The sequence below is a fragment of the Megalopta genalis genome, chromosome 5, assembly GCF_051020955.1.
Source record: "Megalopta genalis isolate 19385.01 chromosome 5, iyMegGena1_principal, whole genome shotgun sequence".
Taxonomy (NCBI): Eukaryota; Metazoa; Arthropoda; class Insecta; order Hymenoptera; family Halictidae; genus Megalopta; species Megalopta genalis.
In genome coordinates this window covers 25,969,741-25,997,370 of record NC_135017.1, presented here as the reverse complement: position 1 = coordinate 25,997,370, position 27,630 = coordinate 25,969,741, and the positions used below count along the sequence as shown (strand labels likewise).

At 38.3% G+C, this 27,630-nt stretch overlaps 1 protein-coding gene across 13 annotated transcripts in view; it reads left to right on the top strand.

Annotated features, from left to right (window-relative positions):
• The window catches only part of LOC117223970 (discs large 1), a 950,943-nt gene that overhangs the window by 421,879 nt on the left and 501,434 nt on the right, over positions 1-27,630 (top strand). For all 13 annotated transcript variants that reach the window (XM_076522026.1, XM_076522020.1, XM_076522022.1 and 10 more), the window contains one exon: positions 7,215-7,382. In XM_076522026.1, the coding sequence (XP_076378141.1) occupies positions 7,215-7,382 (168 nt within the window). The remainder of the gene's footprint in view (positions 1-7,214; positions 7,383-27,630) is intronic.

Here is a 27,630-nt window from a genome sequence, read left to right as displayed (position 1 = left end):
AGTACCCCCACGAAACGAAAGTCTTTTGAAAAACGAAACAACTTTTCCAACGAGCCAATAATAAAACAAATACAAAACAGTTAAAGAATTTGAGGAAAATACGTGAAGAAATAGAAGATGGAACAACTTAAGATCTCATTTAAAATAGAGGACAAAGTCATTCGAGTTATCTTCGTATATCTCATTTTGAAATCGAAGTTAAATCAGTGATCGAAATCAGCAAAATTAATTAATATATTTCATTCAGACAAAGTGACTAAATGAGACAGTAAAATATAAAAATAATATAAAATGTTGAACGACGCTAGATTCTCTATAATTCAGGAATCTGTAAAAGTACACTGTGGATTTTTTTAGCATAACTTCCAATACGAATTACAAGACAGAGAATTTATTTCGAACCTTCGAAATTTTTTATTACAATGTATATATTTGTGAATTAAGAAATCGATTCGATCATTGCCTATAAAAGAGTCTTTACAATGTCAACGATCTCAAAGTAGAAAATGCGAAAAAAATGCGGTCAAAATAATCAGCACGGTAGATTTAATTCCAATCATATAATTGATTCAATCGATTAATTAGTTAGTCGATTTGAAAATTCACTATTTTTCAGCCGAGCTTCGATCGCAGTAGTATTTTCCTAATATTTCATCGAATCTTTTTAACTAGTTTCCGAACGACTTTTCGTTTCTGTCAATACAAGTCCCGCGGTTCTTTCTCGAATTTGCAGTTAACCGACTCCCGTAGTTGAAAGTAATTTATTCCTAAATGAGACTTAAGCCCGTGAGAAATGTTTGAAGCGTTCTCGTTCGGCGCGGGGGGAAGGGAAAAAGAGGAAAAGGGACGCTCGAAACGGATCAGCATCGAGCGCTTTAATATGGCCGAGTCCTGCATTTCGAGGCGTAAACGTTGACGGATTTAAATCGCTTCGAAATTTCGCGCCGCGCTGCCGTCGGCTAAATTCGTTTCGAAAGCAGGAAGCCGCCGTTTATTTGTACAGGCCGTACGTAGATCAGCGTGTTGTTCATTTACCGGCGGGATTGCGTTAAAGCGCTGAAAAATTGACTAAACGGACAGCCGAATAGAAAGTATCGCCGATTTATTTCATCCGATCGCGCCGTTTATCTGGCTTCCACAAATATTGCGAATCTGTCGCTGCAGAGTAGTCCGAATTGTAACAGATTTGTTATTTCACTTCTATTCGGAATAATTGAAAAGCGCCGCAAAACTCCGGACGTGGAGTTACGGTCGAGATGGTGTCTATATTTCTTTTTTCTTTTTTGAAAGATTGCGATAGCTATATATTTTCTTCAATCTCGGAGATTGAAATCGCTTATGAGATTTCATTTGCATTGAAATAGCTTCCCATGCAATAATATTTGGACTGCGGATTGCATGCGTTTATGAGAAATATGAACAGGTGTTTTACGGAACACTGGAAATATTTCAAGATTTGATAAACGCTGTGGCATTAATTGACAGTTTTTAAATTTATCAACGGAGGAAATGTTATTCGACTTCTATTTATCGCAATCGAGCTAGACAATTTTTCTCTCGCGTAAAATTGCGCTGTCTAATTGGTATGTCTGTATTAGGTCCATTCTACGAATCAATTAGTACAGCTAACAAATAGCTAATAATGCAAACCGAGTGCAAGAAAATTAGAATATTCCGCTGTATTGCTCAACTTTTAGTTAAAAACAACAATTTCATATTATTCGCAGTCTAAAGTCTGTTGTCTAAATTGATCATTCTTGTGCAATAATTTGCACACCATATATTTTATACAAATTAATAAGGTTACATTATATTTCTTCCGCGATCCACGAACAATTGATACATATAAATCAGCTGTCAGAATAGTATTAGGTCTACCGGAAAGTTCTGTCCGTTTTTGAATTGAAATATAACACAATTTTCATACATTTAATAATATTTATCGTAGAATATACTTTCCATCGTTACTTATGACTTCTTGCCAGCGTGATGGCAACTTGTAAATGCCATTTTTAAAAAATAGTTGCCGATTGTCAACAATTATAAAAACGAGGTGCAAGGCTCAAATCACCTATTTCCAAATTGTCCATTTTTGTTTACAAGCTGAAAGAAAATTGGGGAGAATTTACTATATTTGGCAATGTTGCTTTTACTATCCATAATGTTCAAAAGAATGAACGCAAAGTAAGTATTGATCTATAAAAATAACAATTCTTTTCGTATTGTATTTGGCAGAATATTTGATTTGTTGAAGAGAACGTCTCACATATATTAGGTCTACCGGAAAGTTCTGTCCGTTTTTGAATTGAAATATAACACAATTTTCATACATTTAATAATATTTATTGTAGAATATACTTTCCATCGTTACTTATGACTTCTTGCCAGCGTGATGGCAACTTGTAAATGCCATTTTTAGAAAATGATTTATTTTTAGAGGCGACGAACTCAACTAGTGCTTGGTTGACATCAGCTTCAGTTTTGAATCTTTTTTCCTGTAAAAAGTTTTGCAAAGAGAGAAACAACTGATAATCGGAGGGTGCTAGGTCTGGGGAGTATGGTGGATGCGACAGAATTTCCCAGCCTAGCTCTGCGATTTTCTGGCGAGTCGCCAAAGCAGCATGTGGTCTGGCATTATCATCGGTAGCCACGTTTCCACGATCGCGTCTCGCTTAATAATGACACGAGACATCTTTGTTTCAGTTTATTTAGAAGAGTACACGTGTGTAAATGCAATGATAAAGAGAGATAGTCATATATGTCTGAAATCAATATGTGCATATGGATTGAAACTTGAAATGACACTATCGGACAGAACTTTCCGGTAGACCTAATATAATATTCCGTACTGCCGATCAATTTTTCCTTCGAAACAGAAAATCTCTTCCATTTGCAATCTAAAATACGTTATCTAAATAAACCACGCTGTTGCACGTATGTAAAATTCTTCTATCTTCTCAAAACACCATGCACAACTATTTGCAAGCGAGTCGCGTTCACGGTACGGTAGGATCGCCGCGTCCGAATTTTTTATTAGCCAGCACATTTTATGCAACTCTGGCAAAACTGAATAGGTAAAACGTGAAACAGCGAAAGGATTAAAAAACACCGAAGAATGTCGATCCACTTAATTCCGACTTATCGAAATCATTCGAGGAAGGAAAAGTGCCGCGCTTGGCTGCAACGTTCTGCAACTGACGCGTGCAAATTATATTCCGAAACGCGTTTCGCTCGGGACTGTATCGATCCAAGTCAATGCGCGCACAACACCGTTTATTGTTTAAATCGACGAACACGCGATCCAGCGCTGAACTAACTGTTCCGCTATCCGAACACCCGTGTTTCCACGTCCGATTCACACGCGATCAATGTTTTACCGTATTATTGCACAGTTTTGCACCACGGTCGAAGCTACGAACTCGCGATACCGCGGGAAAAATAGCACGGCGAAATTGGGATTCGGGAACAACATACATACGCGCGTCACTGTTTACCCGCGCAGATGTGAACAGGCGGTCGGAATGGAAGGGTTTCAATAAACGCTCGCCTCGATCATTGACGGAGCCAGCCGGTCTCACCTCGATAGAGCCGGTCGTATCCGGAAGCCCCGCGGGGTCGCGATAATGAAATGAAATCCCGGATTCCGAGAGATTAGCCGGTGAAAGTCGGAGCCTCGGCGATATCGAAACCTGATGCAACCAGTGCGTCGGTCGGGGCTGAGGGCGGCCAGCAGTCGAAACCGTGCTCCGAACACTGGTACACACACAGCCACCCCCTTTCCCGCCGCACCCCCGATCGATTTCTTCCGGTTCGTCGACGAGCGACACATGAAATGATCTTTCTGAACGTGCCGAAAATCGGCCCGCGCGAAGCCTGTCCCCTGATAGTGCAGGCCAGCCCGGACAAACGAAAACGCGATAAATTCACTGCGAATCGTACGATCCCGTCGGTAAGCGCACGCATTATACGGATTAACGCCGTTCGATTCTCGCGGATAATTAATTTTCCTCGATGATCGCTGTCGAACGATTGGTGACGCAAGTGACGCGCCGCGCGAAGTGGTCGATTTTCTTAGAAAAATGGGGCGAAAGTCGGATAGAGAATTGTTTCGTAAGTGGAAGATCGTTGCGTGGTTATATTTATTATTGTATGATGCGTATAATTGGTGGGTTTTGTACGCTTAGTTGTATTAGAAATGGGTCAAAGGAACTGATTTTTAGACTCGCGAGACTCGAATCCGCACCCTGTGAAGCCTCGAAAGCTCTCGGAACTCTAAAAGAACACGGGATGCTTGTTCTTCTATTCTTTTTTTCTTCCGAGAAATGTCTACTTTGATTTAATTTATTTGCTGTGTAAACGGGGCGGATAGTTTGTTAGAAAAAGTGTAATAAAACACGAGTACACGAGTACGAATTTATAATAATAATAGTGATGGTAATCACAGTGACATTGATGGCAGGAATTAATGGCAAGAATGAATGGCAGGAATTAATGACAGGAATTAAGGATGCTTGCGTACAATAGTGATGGCAGAGCGTTTGAATCAATTAATGGAATTGTAAAAAGAGTCGAGAGTTGTAGTGACCGTATTTTGTCAGGAACTGAAATCTTGATAAATTCTATCTAGGAAAACAATGTTGTTATACAATATAATTGGATGAAAGTTAAGAAGAATAAGCAAAAGAGACTTCATAAGAGAATTGTTTTCATCAAATCTAACACTGCAAGAAGTTGCGTGAATGGATGCAACGTATGAATCTGAAAACGATGGAGAAAAATGTTTAAATGCGTAACGTTCGAACCGAGTAACTTTTGAACACTGAACTTGTTACGCTCTGCATAACATCGGACCCTCTAATAACAAGCCTGATGGGTTTATCAATAAAAAGTAAAGTAGGAATCAATAATAATCATTACTGAAAAGAAATGCGATACGTGCATTTAGGTAGATAAATCAAGTTTTCGAGTCGTAATAATTTTTGTCCCATTTTTGGGAGGAATTGACCGCTGTGCATTGCCCTTGTTACATTCTCAATGATTTATGGAAAATTTTAGAATTAAGTCGAATGATTTAGAGACCTTTAGAAATGAGATAACAAATTGCAAAAGTTGAAGTTTATTGTTTGTACGGTGATCTAGAAATTTGGACATTGGGTCGGTGAAATGAGAACGCGTTTGAATTTATTTTGAAGCTATGTTAGTGTTAGTGTAGATGTATTGTTTGAGCCATTAGGAGTTGTATTGGTTACGATAATGCGAGGAGAGGAGAAATTCGGAACGACGTCATTTAATTATCGAGGTAAGGAAAGGAATTTATGAGTTAAACAGATAGTCTACGAAGGATGAGGAAGTTATTTATAACTTGTTGATTCATGTGATATCATCACCATCATCTATCATAATAGTGATGATACAAAGAAGAATAGTGGACGAGATAATATAGTTTTTGTTCGTAAACAAGTGGCAGAAATAATTCGCAAAGTTAGAACTAATCGTACAAACTGAGAAACTGAAACGAAGAGACAATCAAAGGATTGTAATTTTCAATTGTTACTATCATCGCATAAGGAAAAAGAAATTCAGAAAAGTACAGTCTCAAATGATTAAAAAGGATATTGACTCGAACGAGTTTTAGTTTGTGTTGCCACAATTGTTGATAACTATTTTTCGCTTGAGAATGTTCTGCCTCTTGACTGACCAGTTTTAATGCTTGAATTTAATTGAATTGAATTTAATTTAATTGAAATGGTTTCCTTAAAATGTCAAGCATATCACTAAGGTGATACTAAAACACGTTAAAATACTTTCAAGGTTATTTAGCGTAAGTACAGGTTATGGCTGCAAATATTCAAATGTCTGAAAGAAATTGAAAGAACTCTATATTTGCAATGCTGCAATGTTTTGTAATGTGTGTGTGAGAATTAATATAGAGAAAGTTTGACCGAGGTCATAGTGGACCCCAAGGTACTATTGCAGAGTTAAATATTGTTAAAAACTATTGATGGCAGCTTATTCGACCAGTGTGTAACGAAAACAGACAATTTCGAAATCTTAATGAATTAAACAAATATTTCCACCAGTAATATTTTAACCAAAAATATTTTATCCATTTTAATCAGTTAACTGTGTTTGACGAATATATTCGTCACGGAGAAGTGGCAGTATTTTGTGTCATGACGAGTATACTCGTCGTACGTAAAAAGTAGTGACCATTGGCAATTTAAATCGTAATTTAAGTGAAAACAAAAGCATATTCTCAAATTTCAAGATATTTAAGCTATTTTAAGGCCAATTCTACACGAAGGTGTTTGCATTGTTATAAAAATAAGGTTAGAAAGGAATCACGATGTTGGTGTTCGACGTCCAAAGTGCTATTATGTACGATAAATTCGTTCCTTGCTTTGCCGAATACCACTCTACAGCAGCAATTTGAATTTTTAACTTTTATAAGTATTCGATTTTTCCTGCGTTTTTCGTTTATTATATATGTAGCATATGTTAATGTTAAATGAATAAGTAAATATTAGTAATAAAATCGTTAATTTTATAAAATAAAACCGTCTTCTTGATTCAATATTTTAACAGCGACATTTAGTCTATGTTCGCCGAGTATACTCGTCGTCGCTTGATTCTCGCGACACATATAGGTGCTCTGAAAAGGAGGCGCCGCAGCTAACTGGTTAAATTGAAATAACATTGAATTTGTCTGCTATTAATACTTGATCATTAATGCAGATATTTCTAAGAATTTATTAACGACAAAGAAGTTCTATGTAGTATAATACGGAACAAAATCGTAGGCCAAGGGATAAAAAAGAATTTACTAATCGTAATCAAAAGCGAATCATCAAATTAATGATCAAACTACCAGATAATAGACAGTGTCTCCGATCTTCTTCCAATTTTTTTCAATTTTTTTCAATTTTTTTCCCGCTTCGTATCATACTTGAGAACGTGCTATAATTTCATTGATCCAACTTCACCTCTTTCAATAAACAGAAAAACCTCTACAACAAACTTCAACTTCTAATTAAGTATTGCGTTATCACAAATTATGTTTATATAATATTCAAACAATACGAACAATTCTGAATCTTTGGGAATCTAATGATGTACCATCTGTTTGACCGGAGGCGTAGATACGAAAGGAGGTTTAAGTATTAAATAATGGTTGCGTGTGTAGCCTGCTTAGTATCGGGATTCTGTAATTGCAGAAAACGCGATTCGCCGGCACAGTGGAAGAACAATTGCCGCCCCCGCCGTCGCCGCCCCAATTGAAAGAGGCTGGACAGTTGGATGGAGTTCCTAGACCGAATTCGGTCGATCGCATCCTTCATCCTGACGGCAGCCAGCACGTAGCTAGTCACGAAACGCTGAACAAGGTAAGGATCCGTGATTTCTTCGATCCTCGTATAATCCCGAGCAACAAAATGAAACTGTTTTCCGCGACCAATCACCACGTTCGATCATCTGTTCCACTTTTTGGGACCATGTTACACGAAGAAATCGAAGAGAATAATTCGAATTGATTTCCATTACTTCCCAAAATTTTGGATCAAGTATAATTTGAAATTCAAGCGAATTTAACCGCGTGCGTGGTCGTCGCGCATGCTCCGTGATCTTCACAGCATTCGCCACCTATCTCGCACCCTTGCAAACACGTGGAAAAATCAATTGTGTCGGCAGCTATCTGCTGATATCGCCTGCTCGACCGATGGTTGTAATTTTATGGTGAATTTTAAAGTCGTAATTTAAATGCGCGTAGATCTGTGATGAACTTTTCTACAATATTGTTCAACTGCAACGTTATTTCTTGCATTCTGAAGTTAAATTTTTTGTGCTAGAACAAGCAATAATTTATACAAATGAAATACAAGGACTTCGATGTTTCTGTTGAGTTACACTTTTATCAATTGTTTAAGAAATATCTTTTAACGAATATAGTGTACAATCGATTCTTCAGTGACCGTGACTTGTATATCGACCGAGGGTGGTGTGTAACTTACCATCTGTACAGGGGTGTTACCGACAGTATTTCATCCCTCAACCCTTTAACCACGGACGAGGTATAGGAGTAGATCAATGTGTTAGTACCTAATGCATTATTTTGTCACTCAAAAGTGGGGTTTCAGGATTCTCATTATCATTTCAGTGTCGCATGTATAGTATCCGATTTTTCAGTAATTTAAGCTTCTCAGCACAACAGACTTAGGATCCGTACAGACATTGCTTCTTATGAACTTCTCTCTCTCAGTTTTGAGGAGCTCTAGAACCTACCCCCTTACTATTCCGTGTCGCGCTCAACGTTACCGACAGTTCACGAGAAATAGACGCGTTAGCAAGAAGCGAATATCCTGTATATTTCATTTCTACTAGTGAGTAGAAATCACTCGCTTCTACGAGTGCTGAATATTATTTAGAAACAAAAAGTGTATACAATGCGACATTTAAATCTTGGAAATAGTACTTGTGAAACATGTACTACAGAAGTATGATATAAAGTGTAATTATTTTTATGGACAATTGAACAGTTATTTCTACTAACTATATAATTAGGGATTGTACACATGTAGCAATATTATTTATATTATTTACATATAATATTATATAATATTATATAACAATTATATATAATAGTTTTATTAATTTACAACGTTATTTTTTATAAGCTTCGCAGTATTAGCATTGCAAAAAAAGCATTGCATGCAATGTCTATACGGATCCCAAATCTGTGATATTGAATTGCAAAAATAATTTAGGTTTTTTCGTAAGCTATCTATTCGGAAAAGCGAAACTACATTTGCAAAAACCCAACAGATACAATCTGGTGAAATTCGAGACATTTCAGAAGAGATTGCACAACCGATATCATATCTGTAATTATAACAAAATATTATTTTATAAATATTTAAACACCACTTGCGAAGTAGATGTTGACATGTGGTTAGCTATTAAAATGTTATTTTATTAAGGCGTTACAATAATTTCTCTGATATTGTTCCTCAGATTGGAACGTTATTCGCATTTGAACTGTTTACTTCATAGTAGGACTAAGGAAAAATAGATTTTCGGAAGAGTAAACAGACGAATGGAGCATAAATATTTTTATCTTCAAGTGGAAATTACGTCGTGCACGCGATGCGCTAGCCATTGTCAGTCGCAATTGTTATTAAATATCGTCCCATGCGCCGTTGCTCGCACCCTGCCGAGCAACGTTTGGGCGCTAAGGATTCGAGCAACGAGCATGGAACCTCGGATCTCTGAAAATCCTATCTAAAAAAAATGTCATTAGTTTCGTCGGGCTAAGATTGTTATTGAAAATTATTGAATTTATTGAATATATGTATGTGATAATTATTGAAAAATTATTTATTGAAAAGTGACTATGACGTTCAATATTAACTTCGTAACAATAATTTAAAAATATGTTCAAATATATATTTTAATAATTTCATAAGAAAAATGAATTATGTTATTTCATAAGAAGAAGGAAACTCTCTATTTTGAACTGTTATGAATTATGTTTTACCTATCGCGAAACACGTCTTTCTGCACGTGATCTCTAATAGAATTAGACGGAGATAGTTATTCGATGTACATATATTGGCACAGTTAAAGCACCAATATCATTTTTATAGCAATCGTGTTCACGATGGATCGCGCGTTATAATCAATTCTTCGGCTTCGAAATCGAATTATTGAAATCTCTAACAATTGTAGGAAATCGCGGCGTACAGAAAGACCCTACCTAGCTAGGAAACTGATTACCACTCAAGGGATTGCCGGGCAATCCCTTGGTCATTGCACTCGTTAAAATGATCTACAATTTCTACGTAATAAAAAAAAAGAAGAAATGGTATTCTCAAATGTTCGCTCACCGCTTGTTGGAAGGAGAAGATCTAACCTTGACGAAGCCCGACAGCGTTGCTTCTCGATCTCGGCAATCAAAGCAGTTTCCAAATCTGTAACAATAGCAAGAAATTCGGTCAAGTTCAATCGGCATTAAATGTGAAAATAAATTATGTGTGATAGATGTTTTGTGTCCTGATAAAGGTGACACTTACGTCATCTGTTTTTCTACGAAGCCCGAACGAACGCGTTGCTTTCCGATTTCTGCTTCATTGTAATTTCGTGATCTGTAACAATAGCAAGAAATACGATAAAACTGAATAGCAAGGCAATGTGAAAATAGCTTAGGATGAAAACAGAAAAGAATACGACGTACCACGTAACGATGTTTGTTGACGCGCTGATCCTTTCCTCCTTGGATTTCGAGGAAATTACGTACAATGGTCAGCCAAAATCCCACCCAAATACGATAACCGATTCACTTCGCTTCGACCACGATTCAAGTCATCAGAATACACGCGAGAGATATTCAGAAAAAAAATTAATCTTGCTCGATACAACGAATATGCGACGGACGAAAATTCCGGCGATATCTGCGACGCGTTTCGCGATGATGTAATCACCAGGACGACTCGTAATCAAATTCTAACGTTCGATATACCGCGTATTACGTTTCCGAAATTCTCGCGACGTATCACAATTGCGTCGAGTTAATTAGGCTGGCGTGTGACGTCTTGTCGGCGCGAAGAATGCAACATTTTTTCCTCGAGACACGTCGAAACCCGCTGCTCCTTTACGAATCATGGGCGCGATTTCAAACACGGAATTAAATGCGAAATTAAATGCGATCTCAGGCGCAATCTCACAGGCGATTTCCAGCGCGATCTCAACGCGATCTCAAACGCGATCTCAGACGCGTTCGACTCGGCTTCGCTCAGCTCGGCTCGGCTTTGCTCAGTTCGGCTTTGCTCGCTTGGCTTTGCATCGACTAGGTCTCGCTCGGCTTAGCTTCGCTCAGCACGAGTCAAACAAAATGTCTTATCCGGTAGAAGCGATCAGAAACGGATGCCACCACGCGATTGTATGCCGTTTACGACTCATGGGCCCGATCCCAAGCGCGATATCAAACGCGATGTCAAACGCGATGTCAAACGCGATATCAAACGCGATGTCAAACGCGATGTCAAACGCGATATCAAACACGATATCAAACACGATCACAGGCGCGATCTCAAGCGCGATATCAGACATGATTTCAAACGCGATCTGAAACGCGATCTCCGACGCGATCTCTCTCAGATGCGATCTCTTTCAAATGCGATCTCTCTCAGACGCGATCTCTCTCAGACGTGATCTCAAACGCGATCTCAAACGCGATCTCAGGCGCGATCTCAGGCGCGATCTCAAACGCGATCTGGGCTTCGGTTTCGTTCAACCCTCGATGATCAAATATTCCAGCAACTTAAACATTCCTGCTGTTTAACACGTTCCGTGCCACGTGTACCATCGATGGTACACGCTTGCATGTTTACTTAGTGAACTGAACAAATTGTTTACAAGAAATTTAGAACCGAAGAATCAATTTCCACCGCAAGAATGGGCGTTGATAAGTTTTTGTTACGTTGTTATGTGTACGAGAATTAATAATTGCACGTAATACATCAAGTTTTAGTAAAATATCAAAGTGTGAAGATTCGAGTAAAAAAAGCTCGGCACGGAACGTGTTAAATATTTCTGCATCCGAATGTCCCAACGACCGTATACCTCAACGACCAGATATACCGACTCAACGTCTTCACGATATAACACGCCAAGAATAAAATCTTCCGAACAGCGAGAGGTTAGAACGTCCGATCGAAAATAATACGAAACCACCCTTCGCGCTTCGGGGTTGCCGATTGAATGAGCGAAGACATGGCGCACTCGCGGTCGCGGCTCGCGGTCCCCTTTGTCCCCACTCCTTCGACAGGACGACTCGTAAGCAAACCGCGCTCTTCGAGTCACCTTATTACACTTTCGAAATCCTCGTGACGTGTTATTTAGGGTAACGGCGCCGAGTCAATTAGGGTAACGGACGACCTCGAGTCGGTGCGTAATATACAACGATAACAATTTTTTCTTGAGACGGGTCGAAACGCGCTGCTCGTTTATTCGACTCTTTTCATCAAGTCGCAAACAAATTTTTTCCATTGCTGTAATAATAAACGTTTTGCGTGTAGGACACGTCGCGAAGAATTCGTGTCGTAATAACGCGAATTCCGATGCGCGAACTACTACGACTTGTTCTCGGAACGCAATAACGATTTTATGATCAATTCCTATAGCTCATTTCTGCTAAAACGAGCCATTTACCAGCAACTCGTCCGCACTACCCCCCAAGAGATGGCGTGTGGCCAGAGGCAGTGGCCACGACGAATTTCCGCGAGATGTAGTGGAGGTGTAAATGCCGATAAAGTAACGCTCTACGTTATCGCGTAGGTGTTCAGAGAAGCTTGCGGACAATGCGCGTCGCCGCGTATTATAAAGAAACCGGACAAGATCCGCTCGCCGGAAATCGGAAGCGGGGCAGCCGCCGCCGCCGCGGTTCGATCGAAGATCGGCGACTGGTAACGAGCATCCGACGTTAATGAGACGCGAGAACTAGCCTCGGACTGGCGTGACAAATTGAAACGCATTATCGATCTTCCCCCGAGGCAGCCGACTTGGCGCGAATAGCGCGAACCTAACGATTTTTTTGTTGCACTCCGATCAACGGATAGACTCTCCTCCTCGCGGATAGACTCTTTCTGATTTATCGTCGGCCGAGTCGCGGATATAAGTCAGGCTCGCCGATTCGTATTAATGGCCGGTCCCGATTGCACTTTTTCGCGCCGGCCGTTTCACTTGGCACGGCTCGAATGATGAATTCCCATAGTTACGGGCCCGAATGCGGTCATTTTTCCTCGAACCCGGCCGATAGACCGTCACTGGCCAGCACAGTGAGTCATTCAGTTGCAAAAGACGGAATCATGAATGGTGGCATTTCGTTTTGCTTGTCGCGCAATGTTACCATTGAGATTTCCCCGTAATACGCTGGAGGGGATGATCGATCGTCGTTAAACGAGATTAACGACGGATATTTATGCCTGCGACTTCCTCGCACTGGCTCTTCGAATTCTTGGTAACGGAGTCGTGCAATCTGTTACTGCAGAACATTGCTCAATCAGGAATGCTAACTGGGATTAACTGTAGCGACAGCTGCGGCAACAGTTGATCGTACTTACGGGAATTTAATCTCAATTTAGTGCTCAGCTGATAATAGAAAATTAAATAATAATGATGATTATATTAGACTGGTGCATATGAAATGTCGGATTTTCTTTACATGAGAACGTTTGTCTTCTTGTTTTCGTTGTGCTTTTGTTTTTGGCATAACGTCGTTTATAGTCGTATCTGTCCGTTGCCCGAATCATGTTTCAACGAAGAAGATTTTCTCCAAAGTGTTCCATTTTGTTATTATTAATTCAACCGATATTCGTGTAATTTTTTTATATGAGTATAAACTTGGTAATAATGCTGCAGAAGCTGCACGGAATATAAACCAGGCGTTTGGGGAGAATACTGTTAACGATCGAAAAGTGCAGCGTTGGTTTGAAAATTTTCGGTCTGCTGATTTTCCCCTGCAAAATGAACCGCGTGGAAGGGTCAAAACGTCTGTGAAAAAATGATGCTCTGAAAGCATTGGTGGAAACGAATGTGATTGGAGTAATTCACTACGCATTCCTTCAAACTGGGGAGACAATTACAGCCGAAAAGTGCTGCCAGTACATTGATGAAATGCATGAAAAATTGAAAATTGTACGCCCATCGCTTGTTAATCGGCATGGCCCAATACTTCTTCACGACAACGCTCAGCCGCATACGTCGTTACAAAATAATAGCGAAATTAGACGAATTAAAATATGAAATTTTGCAGCATCCAGCTTATTCGCCGCATCTTTCGCCAACCGACATTCATTTTTTTTTAACATTTAGAACAGTATTTACGAGCTAAACGGTATGAAAATGAAGACAGTCTGAAAAATTCCGCATCAAAGTTTATTGATTCTAAAGATCAGAATTTCTTTAAGACAGGCATCTATGTATTAAAATCAGATTGGGAAAAGTGTATCGAAGCAAATGGAGCATATTTTGATTGAATAAATAACTTTTGAGAAAAGATATGCAGTTTTATATATTCACTTAAAAATCCGACATTTCATACGCGCCAACCTAAAAGTCAAATAATAATATGATTGTATATGCGCGATGTTTCCAAATGGAATTAAGTTGAACGAAGTCGCTGGTTGCTTTTATGTACACTTTAATAATATTACAGTACAGCTATGGTCTTAGCGATGCGTTATTTGCGTTTTATCTGCGTTCTTAGAGTTCTACGAGTTCTGGGAGTTCTAACAGTTCTCTTTAACGTTCTAGGTGCCTTTCCGCTTGTCACCTCGGTTTTTTGTTGATTGGTGTATGGTGGGTTTTGGTGGAGGAAATGAAGCGTTTTTGATTGGAGATGGGTGTGTCGGAAGGAACTTGAAATGAGGAGTGGGAAACTGTTCGAAAGTTCGGGTTGTAAATTTTCCGTTTTGGGAAATATGGAATTTATGAGTCGTGTTGTCCGTTCGTCGGGTCGAAGGGTATTTTCGTTCGGGTGCATTTTTTACTGTCGCAGGTATATCGCTTAATTGCTCAAGGGATGGCCAGGGACGTTCGACCTTCGGTGTTGCCGTCGCAACAATGATGATGATAATTTATTCGCGTATACGGATAGAAAACCCTTTGTTACAGAAGAAGAAATACAATGGAACGGTTCGCGAATTACAATAAAAATTGAAAGCGAGAGAAAGAAAGTAAAAATATCCGCAAAGATAGAATAATCGCATCTCTTCTTCCCAAGTTGTCCATTTTCGTTCCCAAGCTGAGGGACAACGCGAGAGAAATTGTAATTGACTCCTCTATCCTAATTGCCTTTACGTTTACACAGAAGTTCGGCAACTTTTTTCCAAAAATATCAATTTGCTAGTTGATCCAAAAAACGTTCCTCGCACGTCTCCGGAGAAAACGCGATTCAATGTTGCCAGTGAAAATGTTGCCGGTACTGAAAAACCGCGAAAAAGTCGTACGCCCCAGCGCATTAAGTTCGACGTCTGCGTTATTTACAACGCAAAACGCGTGTCCGTTTCGTTCATCGCTCGTGTTTTACACACCGGATGGAATATCGAGGACGATACGTTACCGGCTGCATTACAATAATTCTTTCGCCGTGACACGAAACGTATTTTTCGCCGAGGATATTCTCCTTCTGGTCGGCTTCGCCTTTTCTTCCACGAGTTCCTCCCGGTGATTTATCGCATCGTTTTTACTTTCCTACGTGGAATCAACCTTCGGCCGGCTCTGAGTCGCGTCCACCGGTGCTCAGAAATTTTACGACCGACCTAGAACGCCCGGAAAACCCAGAGAAAACCCGGCGGGATCCTATGGAGCGCGGCTATTGTTTTCCAGCCGATATTATATTCCATTTGAGCTCCTATTCGCGGCTCTCCGAAAACATTTAGCGCGTTCGGCGAAACTGACGTTTCCCTGCTCGCGACAGATCTGGGTAACAAGTTTCCGCGTTAAAAAAACGCGAAGATCCTCCGCCTGAAAATGCTCCCAAGTATCGAGCTGTCGACGTTCGTTACATCTACGAGTGTCTTCACGTTCTTGTTTTCAACGCGTTCACGGACGCGAATGCTGTAGCGCTCGTTTTCATTGTGACGCAAAGTGACGCGAACGCTATGACCGGACTGCGCGAATCTTTATGCAGAATCGAAATTTTCTGCGTCATCTGTTTCTCAAAACAGAAGCCAAATTTTCTTTTCCCCTTCAATCAGTTTAATAAGCTAACAGGAATATGTCAATATTCTCGAATTCTTTAAATCCTATTCTTCTTTTATACTTCGCTCACTCTAATTTTTGTTGTGAACGCATAAAATCAGCAGTCTATGCGTTCAATTCTATATAGCGTTTATTTCCCCTTCAATAATTTTAATAAGCTAACAGGAATATATGAATATTCTCGAATTCTTTAAATCCTATTCTTCTTTTATACTTCGCTCACTAATTTTTGTTGTGAACGCATAAAATCAGCAGTCTATGCGTTCAATTCTATATAGCGTTTACTTCCCCTTCAATAATTTTAATAAGCTAACAGGAATATATGAATATTCTCGAATTCTTTAAATTCTATTCTTCTTTTATACTTCGCTCACTAATTTTTGTTGCGAACGCATAAAATCAGCAGTCTATGCGTTCCATTCTATACAGCGTTTACTTTTTGAAATGATTATGCTCTTCAACTTGATATTTATCCACGTGGATGCTATAGTATTCTAACTATTAAAATGTGAAATAACAAAATTTGGATATCGCAATCAGTGTTGCGGAAAGGGGAGGGGGGCAGACGACCGGTGAATCCCACGCGCCATCAATTCCCTGGCAACACCGATCGCAATTAGTTTAAGAAGAAATCACCGGTTTACTTTTACAGCTCATTGAAACGTTTACTGTCCCCGAATGTGTCAAAAGGGTTTTTATTCAAATCGTCCCATTTTTGTACCGATGTCGTTCACGAAGGTTTAATCGCATCCGAAATGACGTCCACGCGCGTACGTGGATCGGAGAATCCATTGAACCGGCGAAACAGTTTACTTTGGATCAGTCGATTCAATCACGTTAGCTTCTCCGTATTATACGAGATCGAGCTCGCGGATGCGAATTAGGATTGCAGCGCGATCTCTGCCCGTCAAATCGGAGAGCAGTTCGTCTAATAGTCTCTAAATGGATTCCGTTATCAGCACTTTGGACCGAGCTGTCCTGAGGTGGGTGCCTGCCTGGAATCCTATAAGTTAGGTCTACGAGATCTGGCGGCGCAGCTTTTGAACACAGCTGATGGAATGGACTTAGGAATATTCGGGTGGAAAGGGAGTTCAATCGAACAGATTTCAGCCACTCGCCGTGACGCACGGTGCACCGAAATGCTCGTTTTTGAGGATAAAATTCGAGAATTTCCGTTCTGCTCATGACCAAGACAAGAAACGAAGTCGGTGTTTTTATTTATGTAAAAAGCCATCTCAGTGTGGTATTGCTATAAATATAGTTATATATTGAAGTGTAAAGAAACGATTATTTGTAAACAAATTACTGATTTATTGAGGAATTTCGGTAGATGAATTTTTAGAAGAGTTCTTCGAAAGCTAAACACTTCGTTTAAAAGTGTGAACACATTCGTCTCTTCGACACACATACATTCTCTAGCTTTTGGCGAGCTATGTGTTATATATTTGTTAATACGTTAATTGCCACGCACTTTTTATACGGTGTGATCAGGGGGCCACAGTATAATTTCCATTATTCTTAGCATAAAATGGTAAAATATTACATAATATTATGAAATAAAATCATACTTTCATCGACAGTGCATTTAGTCATTCTTGTTAGACAATTTTTTCGGAATATTTAATTTTGTAAAATATTATGTTATAACAAAAATGTTCAGTTGTTAAATAATGCACTTTTTGTTGCACAATATTGTCTGCTAATTTACGCTGTGCCAAAATTAAAAAGATTGATTTGTATGAGATAAATATCATAAACTAAAAAAGTTAGTGGCGTGATAGTTTAATAGCGTAACCTGTTAAATAACTTCGAAGCCTGCAACTTATTGCGAACGAAACTTATATAACGTCAAAATATACTGTCTTACGAATACGTACGGTATAAAAATCTTTTAAAACAAAGGAACGCTTGCTTCAAAGTCTTATCTGAAGGATAGAAAAACGAATAAAACTTACTTATTTAAATTCACATCAGTTATTACGTTGCATATAAGTATTATAAATTTTCGGCAGTTTTATTGCAATTAGACGACCGTTGGCCACCATTCTCGCTAAACATTATTTCGTACAAACGTTTTTTAATAAGTCAGCATAAATAAATTACATTATGAACGCAACCGTACTACTCGACTTTCTGAACGCTCGTTTGCACAATGCGCTTGGAATTAGTCTTCAAATAAATTTTGGAAACTTTCCATAGATAGACATAATTACTCAGTAATTTCAACATAGTATAAACGTATAGCTTCTCGAATCGATACGAAGCAGCGAGATTTTCGATTTTTGTCCCCGGTTCGGTGCACTGTGCGGCGCGCCGTTTCTCCAGCACCGCGTTCGGCTAGGCGTGTGCTCTTTAAGGTGACCTGGATACACCGGCTAGTGCTATTTCATTTCCTGCGCTATATCTGGTTCCGCGCGATTCTTTCTCGTCGGTGCGCGAGACAACGGCCCCGGAGTGCATTATTTTCGAAAATGAGGCCCGCGATACACCGAATCTTGCATTAATTACGCGGCCGTCTTGCCCGCACGCCAATTATTATCCGCCCCATATTCCGCGGCACCACCGTTAAGGGAGATATTTTCATCGCGCGATACAGCGCCGAGTGTCGATAAGCGGGAACCGTCCTCGTAAATTTCACTTAAACGTACTTATCTGCCCGCGGGATCGTTACTATCGGGGGTTATCATTACGGGGAAGCTATACACAGTGCTGGCTACTCCAAGTTTTTCTAGCATAATGGCCTGTTATCGGTGAAGACCTAATTGGAATAGTTATCCGCAATTGTCAGGGTATTCTGAATAATAAGATTTGATGTTCTATATACAATGGCCGATATAATGAAGGGTTCGTCTCATTATTGCGGTATTGCTGCGTGTGTTTACGTAACGTTTCTGTCTGATAATGATCGGTCGGCAATGATAGTCGATAAAAATCGATTATTTCATTTATTTATTTACTTATTATACTGGTGAAAAGACCCTTTGCTACAGATGAAGAAATAAAACCGTCACAGGAGTACAATAAAATATCGAATTTATATAAATAAAATACAAAGTAAGAAGAAGAGTAAGAAAAAGTGTAGCGTATGTAATAAATATATAGTAAATATTGTAAAAGTGTATAGTACAGGAAAATTGTATAATAGATGGGTAATATTTTATCAGACATACAAGTAGTGCGTTGGGCAAAAAGATAAAAGAAAAAGGATACAAAAGGAAAATTAGTAGGAAAAGGTAGAGAGGAGCGCTGTTCTGGCACGCTCGTCGAAACAAACGAAAATCCACTTTTCGCTGGGCGTTGGCCACTAGCTGTAAAGTGCGAGTCGATCACCAGCTTTCGAACGGAAGCTTCCAAACCCTTATGTGCTTAGTTAGTTCAAACGATGTGAAATATACGCGTATATTCTCGTTATTCGTGCTTCAATGCTTATCGTTCACAATGAGAAATATGTGACTTACGCTTTTATGATTTTAACCCACTCATTTGTGTGTTAAATACAAATCAACGTGAAAATATTTCGAACAAGTAGACTAATTGTACTTGGATTCGTAAAAGGCACTTGTCTTTCAAGTTAAAAATCGAATTTGCAGTTCGTCGCTTCCAATAATTTCGGTAAACAATAAAACAATATATTTTAATTCGAAGTCGAATTACTGAAGCATCGTAACCAGAGAATGCAATTTAGTTTATTTAATGTCGCATCTGCTTAATAGCAATTAGCGACCACTTGTGAGATGACATTTGTAGGGTTACATGTAGTGTAATATATACAATAGTTTTGCATTATATTTTTACATTATTTTCTTAATCTAGGCTTGGATCCGTAAAAGGCACTTGTCTTTCAAGTTAAAAATTGAATTTGCAGTTCGTCGCTTCCCATAATTTCGGTAAACAATATTTTTTAATTCGAAGTCGAATTACTGAAGCATCGTAACCAAAGAATGTAATTTAGCTTATCTAATGTCGCATCTGCTTAATAGCAATTAGCAATCACTTGTGAGGTAACATTTGTAGCGTTACATGTAGTGTAATATATACAATAGTTTTGCATTATATTTTTATGTTATTTTCTTAATCTAGGCTTCTCAAGTTACTATATAATTTCGCTAAACAATTTGATTTCTTCTAAGTATGATATAACTTCTGCTGTTCGTTCGTAGTTGTCCAATCATTCTTTGATGGTATTGGGCATTTTTACTTTTTTTCTGATATTGTTGTACATTGGACATTGTGTTAGGATGCACTTAACCGTAAGCTAAGTGTTACAGTTGTTACAAAGTGGTTGAACTGTTTTAGTTTTTAGTTTGGTTCCATTTGTACCAAAAATTGTATGTTAAAAATTTCTGAACATCCACAGACGATTTGTTCAATTTATAGGCGATGCTAATATAAAGTCAGAAAAGGGTTACTTTAAATATTGAGTTGAACAAACTTTCCTTCTTTAAAGTAGAATATAATTAGACTGTATTATTAATTTACAAAGTGGTTTATCTGTTTTACAGAGTATGTACTGATGGGTTATTTTAGTATGCCCAATTCTTGGTTGAGATAGTACAATTTGCTTTCTTCTTGTTAAATATATTGCAGGGTTGGTAGAGAATATACTTTCTCTGAGTTCATGCAAGAGTGAGGGATTTGAATGTACCCATTCTTGGTTCCACTTGTGCCAAATATTGTTAGTTAAAAATTTCTGGCCATCTTCAAATGGGATTTCAGTATTTCTTAGATCTACATTTATCGACAAGGCAATTGATTAAGTACTGATGTTACGCATTTATGGCAAAATTGGAATGGCAGAATTCGAAATACAGAGAAGATTAACTGAAATTAAAAACCATTGATGTATTAATTACAACTTATTCAAATTATTCGAGAAAGAAAGAATATTATGCTTGACTCGTTTCTCTTGCAATCGATGCAAACAATTTTAATTACGCTTGAAGATCCGCAATCATTCGATTACGATGCCCCTGAATGTCAATCCATTATACAGTTTATTGCAACATGCAGTCATTCGAATGTTCGTCGCCGGGCCGTTGCAGAACTACTAATTTTTCAGGGGACGCTCGTTACACGGAGTCTCCCATTGCAATCAAGCCGAAACGCATCGGCGGTGCAATTCACGGCGTAATAAATAAGCGGGCAGGAAACATCTAATTAACGATAAATCTCCTTCGTTATCGCCGAGCAATTAGCTAAATTACACGCGAGCCCGGTGTCGTCCTGTTACGATCTCGTTTATAAAATATTAGAATTGAGGAGGCCGCGGCTCCGACGCACGCGATATTCGGCTGGACCGTTTAATCGACTTCTGATAAGCCGTGTCGCCTATCTGATGACAGCACAGCGTTTATTACGTCCTTTGCCGGGATCCACACCGCCCACGCTGTTCAAATATTGCCGCAAACGAAACCCCGTGCAACAATACGTAATTTTAATACTCCGACGAATGCGCGGCTGCGACGCGCTGTTCCGAAACGACGCGACGCTGGAAACTGCTTCATTAAAAATGCGTGGGTCATTGGAGATATTAATTAGAGCGCTATTACCGGTCGGCTGATTGTCACACGGAAATTTTCTAGCCGAGTTCCGGCAAACTTCTGTTACATGGACGTTCATTTTCTGTCGAAACAGTTTTTATCTTTTTATTCGAACGGTTGAAGTTGCATCGGAGGATGATGGAGAAACGATTATAATTATTGCATTCAAATATTTGAGTGCACTGTTCAAATGTTGGTTAAACCTCGAATCACGGATTTCTTCGATAAACGTGTAACTGGGTATGCTTAGGATCATTTGTAATTTTATTTATGAATTTTGTTCGACAGATTTTTTGAGGTACTTCTTCTGGACACGTTAATTTTTTCATGGGTCTTAATGAAACGTATGCGAACTTAAATTAATTTTCTGCTAATAAGTGTACCAAGTTTGGAGTTAGAAATTATGCTTCTTTATTATTATATTTTGTAATCGTATGTTGGAATCGATCTATTTATTCTCTTCCGAAACAACTCTTTTCATCTAAATGCTTGTGAAATGTTGCAACTACATATAGGTAATTAGCGACAAATTCTATTGGTAGATAATAATTATAGAAAGAAAAATCGTGATTAAAAGAAATCATATAGGTGTCCCTTTTTAATGAAATTAAGCCAATTATAAATGTTCGTATCGCACATGAATTCATTTTACTTCGTCGAAAATGGTGTCTCTATTATTTCGAAATTCCTTCAATATTTTCTGTATTATTGTACCTATTTAATTAGCATCACGTCCACACAAATTGGCATAATTTATCGAACACCACTTGCACAATGTGCAACATTTTCCAAATTGCTCCCCGCTGTTCCGTAATTCCTCCGTCTGGCTTTTCGCACTAAACAATTCCCACGATTCCAAACCATCGCAGATATCAATTATACATCCGTACACGTAATCGTGTCACGAGTGCATTTAATGCAGCGGCATTGGAAGACGCGCGTAGATGCGGGCTGGCAGATGCGATCGCAGAGCGTGGCTCGTTCGTTAATGCACTCGATGCGTATCGCTAACATACTCTGGGGGATTGCGGTACAACAAACTGAGTACACGTGCTGGGAGCCTCGCCGGACTAGTGTTCTTCGATCGCTTTCGAGTTTCCGAGGCACCCAGGACCCTGTTAAGACCATGAAATCCCAGGTTCCCAACCTTCTCTGTTGCTGCAACATCTACCTAAAACTTGGCTCTCGTAAGAGGATTTTCCTCTTGCAATTAATCCATTCATTTTGAGTTTATTGTTGCCGGGAAACAGGATGTTCTAGTTGACCGTGAATTATTTTAATACGTTTGGTATTCTCACCAAACCCATCGAGATCTCGCATCTTTCGTTTTAATGTTGTTGAAATTATCGAGAAAATGATCTCTTTATCGTAGAAAATTATTCGACACATTTCTTGCTCCAAACGTACATTGTGATTTTCGTTGCTATAAAGCAACACTTTTCGAGACACGTTTCGAGGTTTCTTTTCACTGTTAAATGCTTCAGTCCATGAAATATATGTATATGTACATATATAATACATACATAAAGACACAAAAGCTTTCATTTATTAATTGCTATACAATTTCGCAGCAGTATTATAATTTCTATTTCAATTCAACTTTTGGTGTATTATAGTATTTCTATGTTTTATATAATATATAATATTTTATATATATCTCAATATATTATATATAACATATACAAAAAGTTGAGTTGAAATAAAAATCATAATACTGCTGTAAAATTGTATAGCAATCAATAAATAAAAGCTTCTGTGTTTTTATTTATGTATTTCGCATGATTACCTTACATTACAAGAAAAAAATAACTTAGTGTCGTTAAATCAACGGGAATATTTTCCTCGGAGAAGTAGAATGCGTATCAAAGACATTAATCGTGACAGAACAAGCAATATATCTGAAACTTCTGTTCTGTATATACATCAAATTGTACGTTCGCAGTATCTGGAATAAGACATGCAATCCGTATATCTAACATGACGACCTTCGTCTGTAAAGACGTCGAAGAAAAATCCTAGATCTTATCCGACAGTAATTCTCACTCTCGCAACAGAACTTTCGCTTTGCGATGAATCCGTTACTCCGCGGCATTAAATAACCGGAATCTCTCGTCGCAAGGGAAACAGAGGCTTCCAGTTAACAGAGAATTACTTCGAACCTATTCAATATTAAAAGCACAACGACCCGTGCAGTTTCGCGACCCGAGCAATTAGAGTCCTTTCAACCGTCGATCGCTGCCGCGGTTCTAGTGCATTCAGTCTGAAGAGGCCCAAGCAATTACTATTTATAAACCCCGAAGACTCGGAACATTCCCGAGTGTCTTTCACCGGATGGGAGCTTGTTTAAAACGTACAAAAGCCGAAAAAGTCGCGGACGACGCGCGGCCGGCCTCGCGACTTCGCTCCACGTCGACTAATTACTCAAAGATCCGGATTCGGGGTCGCGTATCCACTTTCCTGTAATCACTCACCTCCGGCGCCGGCCTCAAAGCATCCGAATTAGAATTTTCGTCACGGTAATTCCATAAAGCCCAGCCATTTCGACACGATCCGCGCATTCCTCTTTCTTGCCGCGTCAGCTGGCCGGTCCGCCGGATTCGGAATCGCTTCTCCTTTCAGAAACTATTCGCCGCGAACGCGAAAGGTATTCCGCGACCCGAAACTCGCGGCAGGAGGACCACGTCGACGACTACTAAAACGCCAGCGTCGTGCTTTGGATAATTAACAGAGCGAAAGATCGGGGCCCGCAGCTATTTTGTCCGGCGGAGACCTGAATCACGGGAATTATTGTTCGGCCGACTTTCTGTGATATTTTGCTGACATTCTGCAGCGTGCACCACACACGCACGCTGCTGTTCATTAAAATTCGCACAATGATTTTGATTGTTCCCGTTGCTCTGCGGCTGGGTTCTCCCGTTTTGAGGCAGTGAAAAATACTTAAACATTGAAATTATACGAAACCGGTCGATACGACTGCTTTCTGATTTTTTCTTTCACGATTTCTGATGCTGCACAGACGTTTTTGTGAGAAATTTTTATACAAACTTGTCGAGTCAAGCATATATTATAATTAGACCGTGGATTTTTTTGTAGAATGAAAATTGTCTACGTTGATTGTAGGAGACAGAGGCTGTACAGACGATTATAGTAATTTCTCTCACATTGTCACTCAGCTTGGATACGAAAATGGACAACTTGGGAAGAGGAGATACGATTATTTGAGCCTTGCGACTCGGTTATATAGTTGTTGATAATTGGGCTTTATAAAAATGAATCATGAGGTTCGAATAATTGTATCTTCTCTTCCCAATTGTATCTTCACTCCAGAACTGGGAAACAATGTGAGAGAAATCATTTTGACAAGTTGAGCGTAACACGGTGACAGTTTTAAATTCTTCAAATGCTTTCAAAGCTTCGCATCTCAGTCTACTCAGTTTTGTCAGAAGTGCATAAAATCCGCGATCTGATTATAATAGGAATCGTACGAATTTCAAGTAAATTCAATCTCGTTATTATCATAAAACAATATGTTGTTTAGGGTTCTTGTTTAGGGTTCGGTAGATCTGATGTTAAGAAAAGATACAAATGTCTACACAGCTCTTATATCGCAGAATTATTGCAATTTTATTTTGCAGAAAATTTCACGGTTTAATATTACAGGCCAGTTTTAGAAATTTCCGAATTATTAACAATAGAAGCGTTTATTCTATTAGAATTTGTGTGAGAGAAGATTCGTTTTATTAAAAACAGATTTGGTGGTAGATTATGTTTGAAATCTTCGTCGCACAAACATTATAATCTAATATCGTAATTACATATATTATTATATTATTATATAATTATATTATATAATATATAAATATATATATATTTATATATTCATTCATATGTATAATTATATAATAATATAATAATATATATATTATTATATTATTATATTATTATAATATATCGCAATATATAATATATATATAATTTATATATATCGCATATTATACTCTAATATCATGACATAATATTATAAAGCAAGTTATTGAATTATTCACAGCAGTCCACGACGCATATAAAAAATCAATTCACCCAACAAAGAGGACCTTTGTCTTCCACAGAAATGAAGGAATTAATAATATTTATATTTATTATTTATATTATATTATTATATTATATTATTTATATCCAGAAATAAATACATTCTGTAACTTCCCTAACTTTGTACCAATACTCCGGAACAATAATGGCAACAAATGTAGCGCGACTCGGATAAGTGATATTCCATCGTTGTCGCTCGATTGCCAGCCAAACCCTGGTATTCGATTATAGTATCCGACGGTTCGCAGCCCGGTTTCGGCGGGTAAGCGACGGTTTAATTGGCGAGCGTGGCCCGCAACGTTTCAACTTCTAATCTAATCACGATTTGCTCGGATCACGGGACACCGGTGTGCTCCAGCAACAGCCGGCCGCTGTTTGGCTTTCCGGATGAAATCTACGACGCGAACGTGACGATCAACAGAAACCGGAGCGCGGCTTCTAAAGTCTCTGTTTCGCCACGGTGCCGACGGTCGTTGATCAAGGAACATTCGGTCGGTCTTCGAAGTCGCGTATCCGCGTACTTTATTCGTTTGTGCACGTCTCCGCGGACGCGAAAACGCGCGATCTCGAGCCAAATGTTCGGTTTGCGCATAACACCGCGATCATTCGACGATCGAGACTCCGTGGATCATCGAAACCCGATCAAACCGTGAATTCCATCTTTTTAGTTTCCTAGAATACCGTTCGAGTTCTCCATTTTCGACGCAGCCAGGCATTTAGATTTATATTATTTTTTCAAAATGTATCGCTCTGTCTGTTAAAGTTATCGGTTTGTGGGAAGAATTAATCTATTTTAATTATTTATAAACTTTTAATAATTGTATTTTATTAACGAGGATGTATCAATGTTCTCTAACGCTATTTGCATCGTTGCTCGAAAAAAATGCATCGCTGGGTGGTTTGGCAACCATTTTTCATCTGTTCTCGAAACATCTGTTCATCTGTTATAGATATGATACAAATTAAAAGAGAAAGTATGCTTTATGGCACGAAATAATGCGTGGACTAATTTTTGCATCGAGTCCACGTCTTAAGATATTCAACATTGTCAAGATCATGAAATAAAATACTAACTTATACAAAATGTAATTTAGTATGGATAATAATCGGTTAATAAGTAGTTAGAAAAATTATTCTTATGTATTAATGTGTTAATACATAATGAATGATAAAATTAATACTCAAAAGGTATGTTGATTTAATCATCAAAATTTCTTTGATTAGAATTTATTGAAATTTAATAATGGTGTACATATTAAAGTTAACATTAATATAAATAAAGTAATTACTCCACCAAATATATTTGGGATAACTCGTAAAATTTTGGAAATAAATAAAAAATAACACTCAGATTTAATAATACACATAGACATAACCTTATAGTTATTGGATTTACTAAAATAAAATTAACAGGGTCTGATAAAATACATAGATATTTCAAAGTAATAATAATAAACATTAATAAAATTGAATAATACACAAGATACGCTTAATAATAAAATAAGAATTAAATGTTGTTAAATAATATTTATTACTTGTTTCTAATGGATTATTAGATCCTGTTAAATGTCAAAAAATCGGTAAATAATTACTAATGAATAATAAATGAAATGATGACCTGTAAAGTATAAAATCAATTTAAAATTGCATTATTAATAGAAAAATTCGTAAAACTCTTTCTACAAATAAAGGACCAGTAGAAGGTAAAGCTGATAATAAATTCGTTAGCGACTGTAGCTCTCCAAAAATATATTTGTTCTCATGGCAAAACACATAACCGCGTTACAAATTCACGCGCTACTCTCCGCTCATCGAAAATTCCGAAGCGAAAATTCACGCACGTGCCATCGAATGCGAATCGTTCGCGTGTCTGACCATTGCTGCCTGATTCTACTTCAAGCCGATTACGATTCGTACTAATTCCTTCGCGCGGTGGTTCCGATAGAAAACTTTGTTTTTGATCATATTTATCGCAATGCAGAAATATAGATTAATATTACGATTTATTGCGAGATAATATTGATATTGAAACAGTTTTCCAATGATACGGAGCAAACGAAATGATATAGTACGTCAGTACAAATGTTTAGAAGAGGATTCAAAAAACGATTCAAGATATTCAAAGAAATTAAATCACGAAAAATGTTGACTTCGCAGTTTATTTCTACGCCGTGCTCGTACATCACTTTTTATATCGAAGGATCCACGCCATAAATAACAATCGCCAGTTATTTATTCGTTCGCGTAA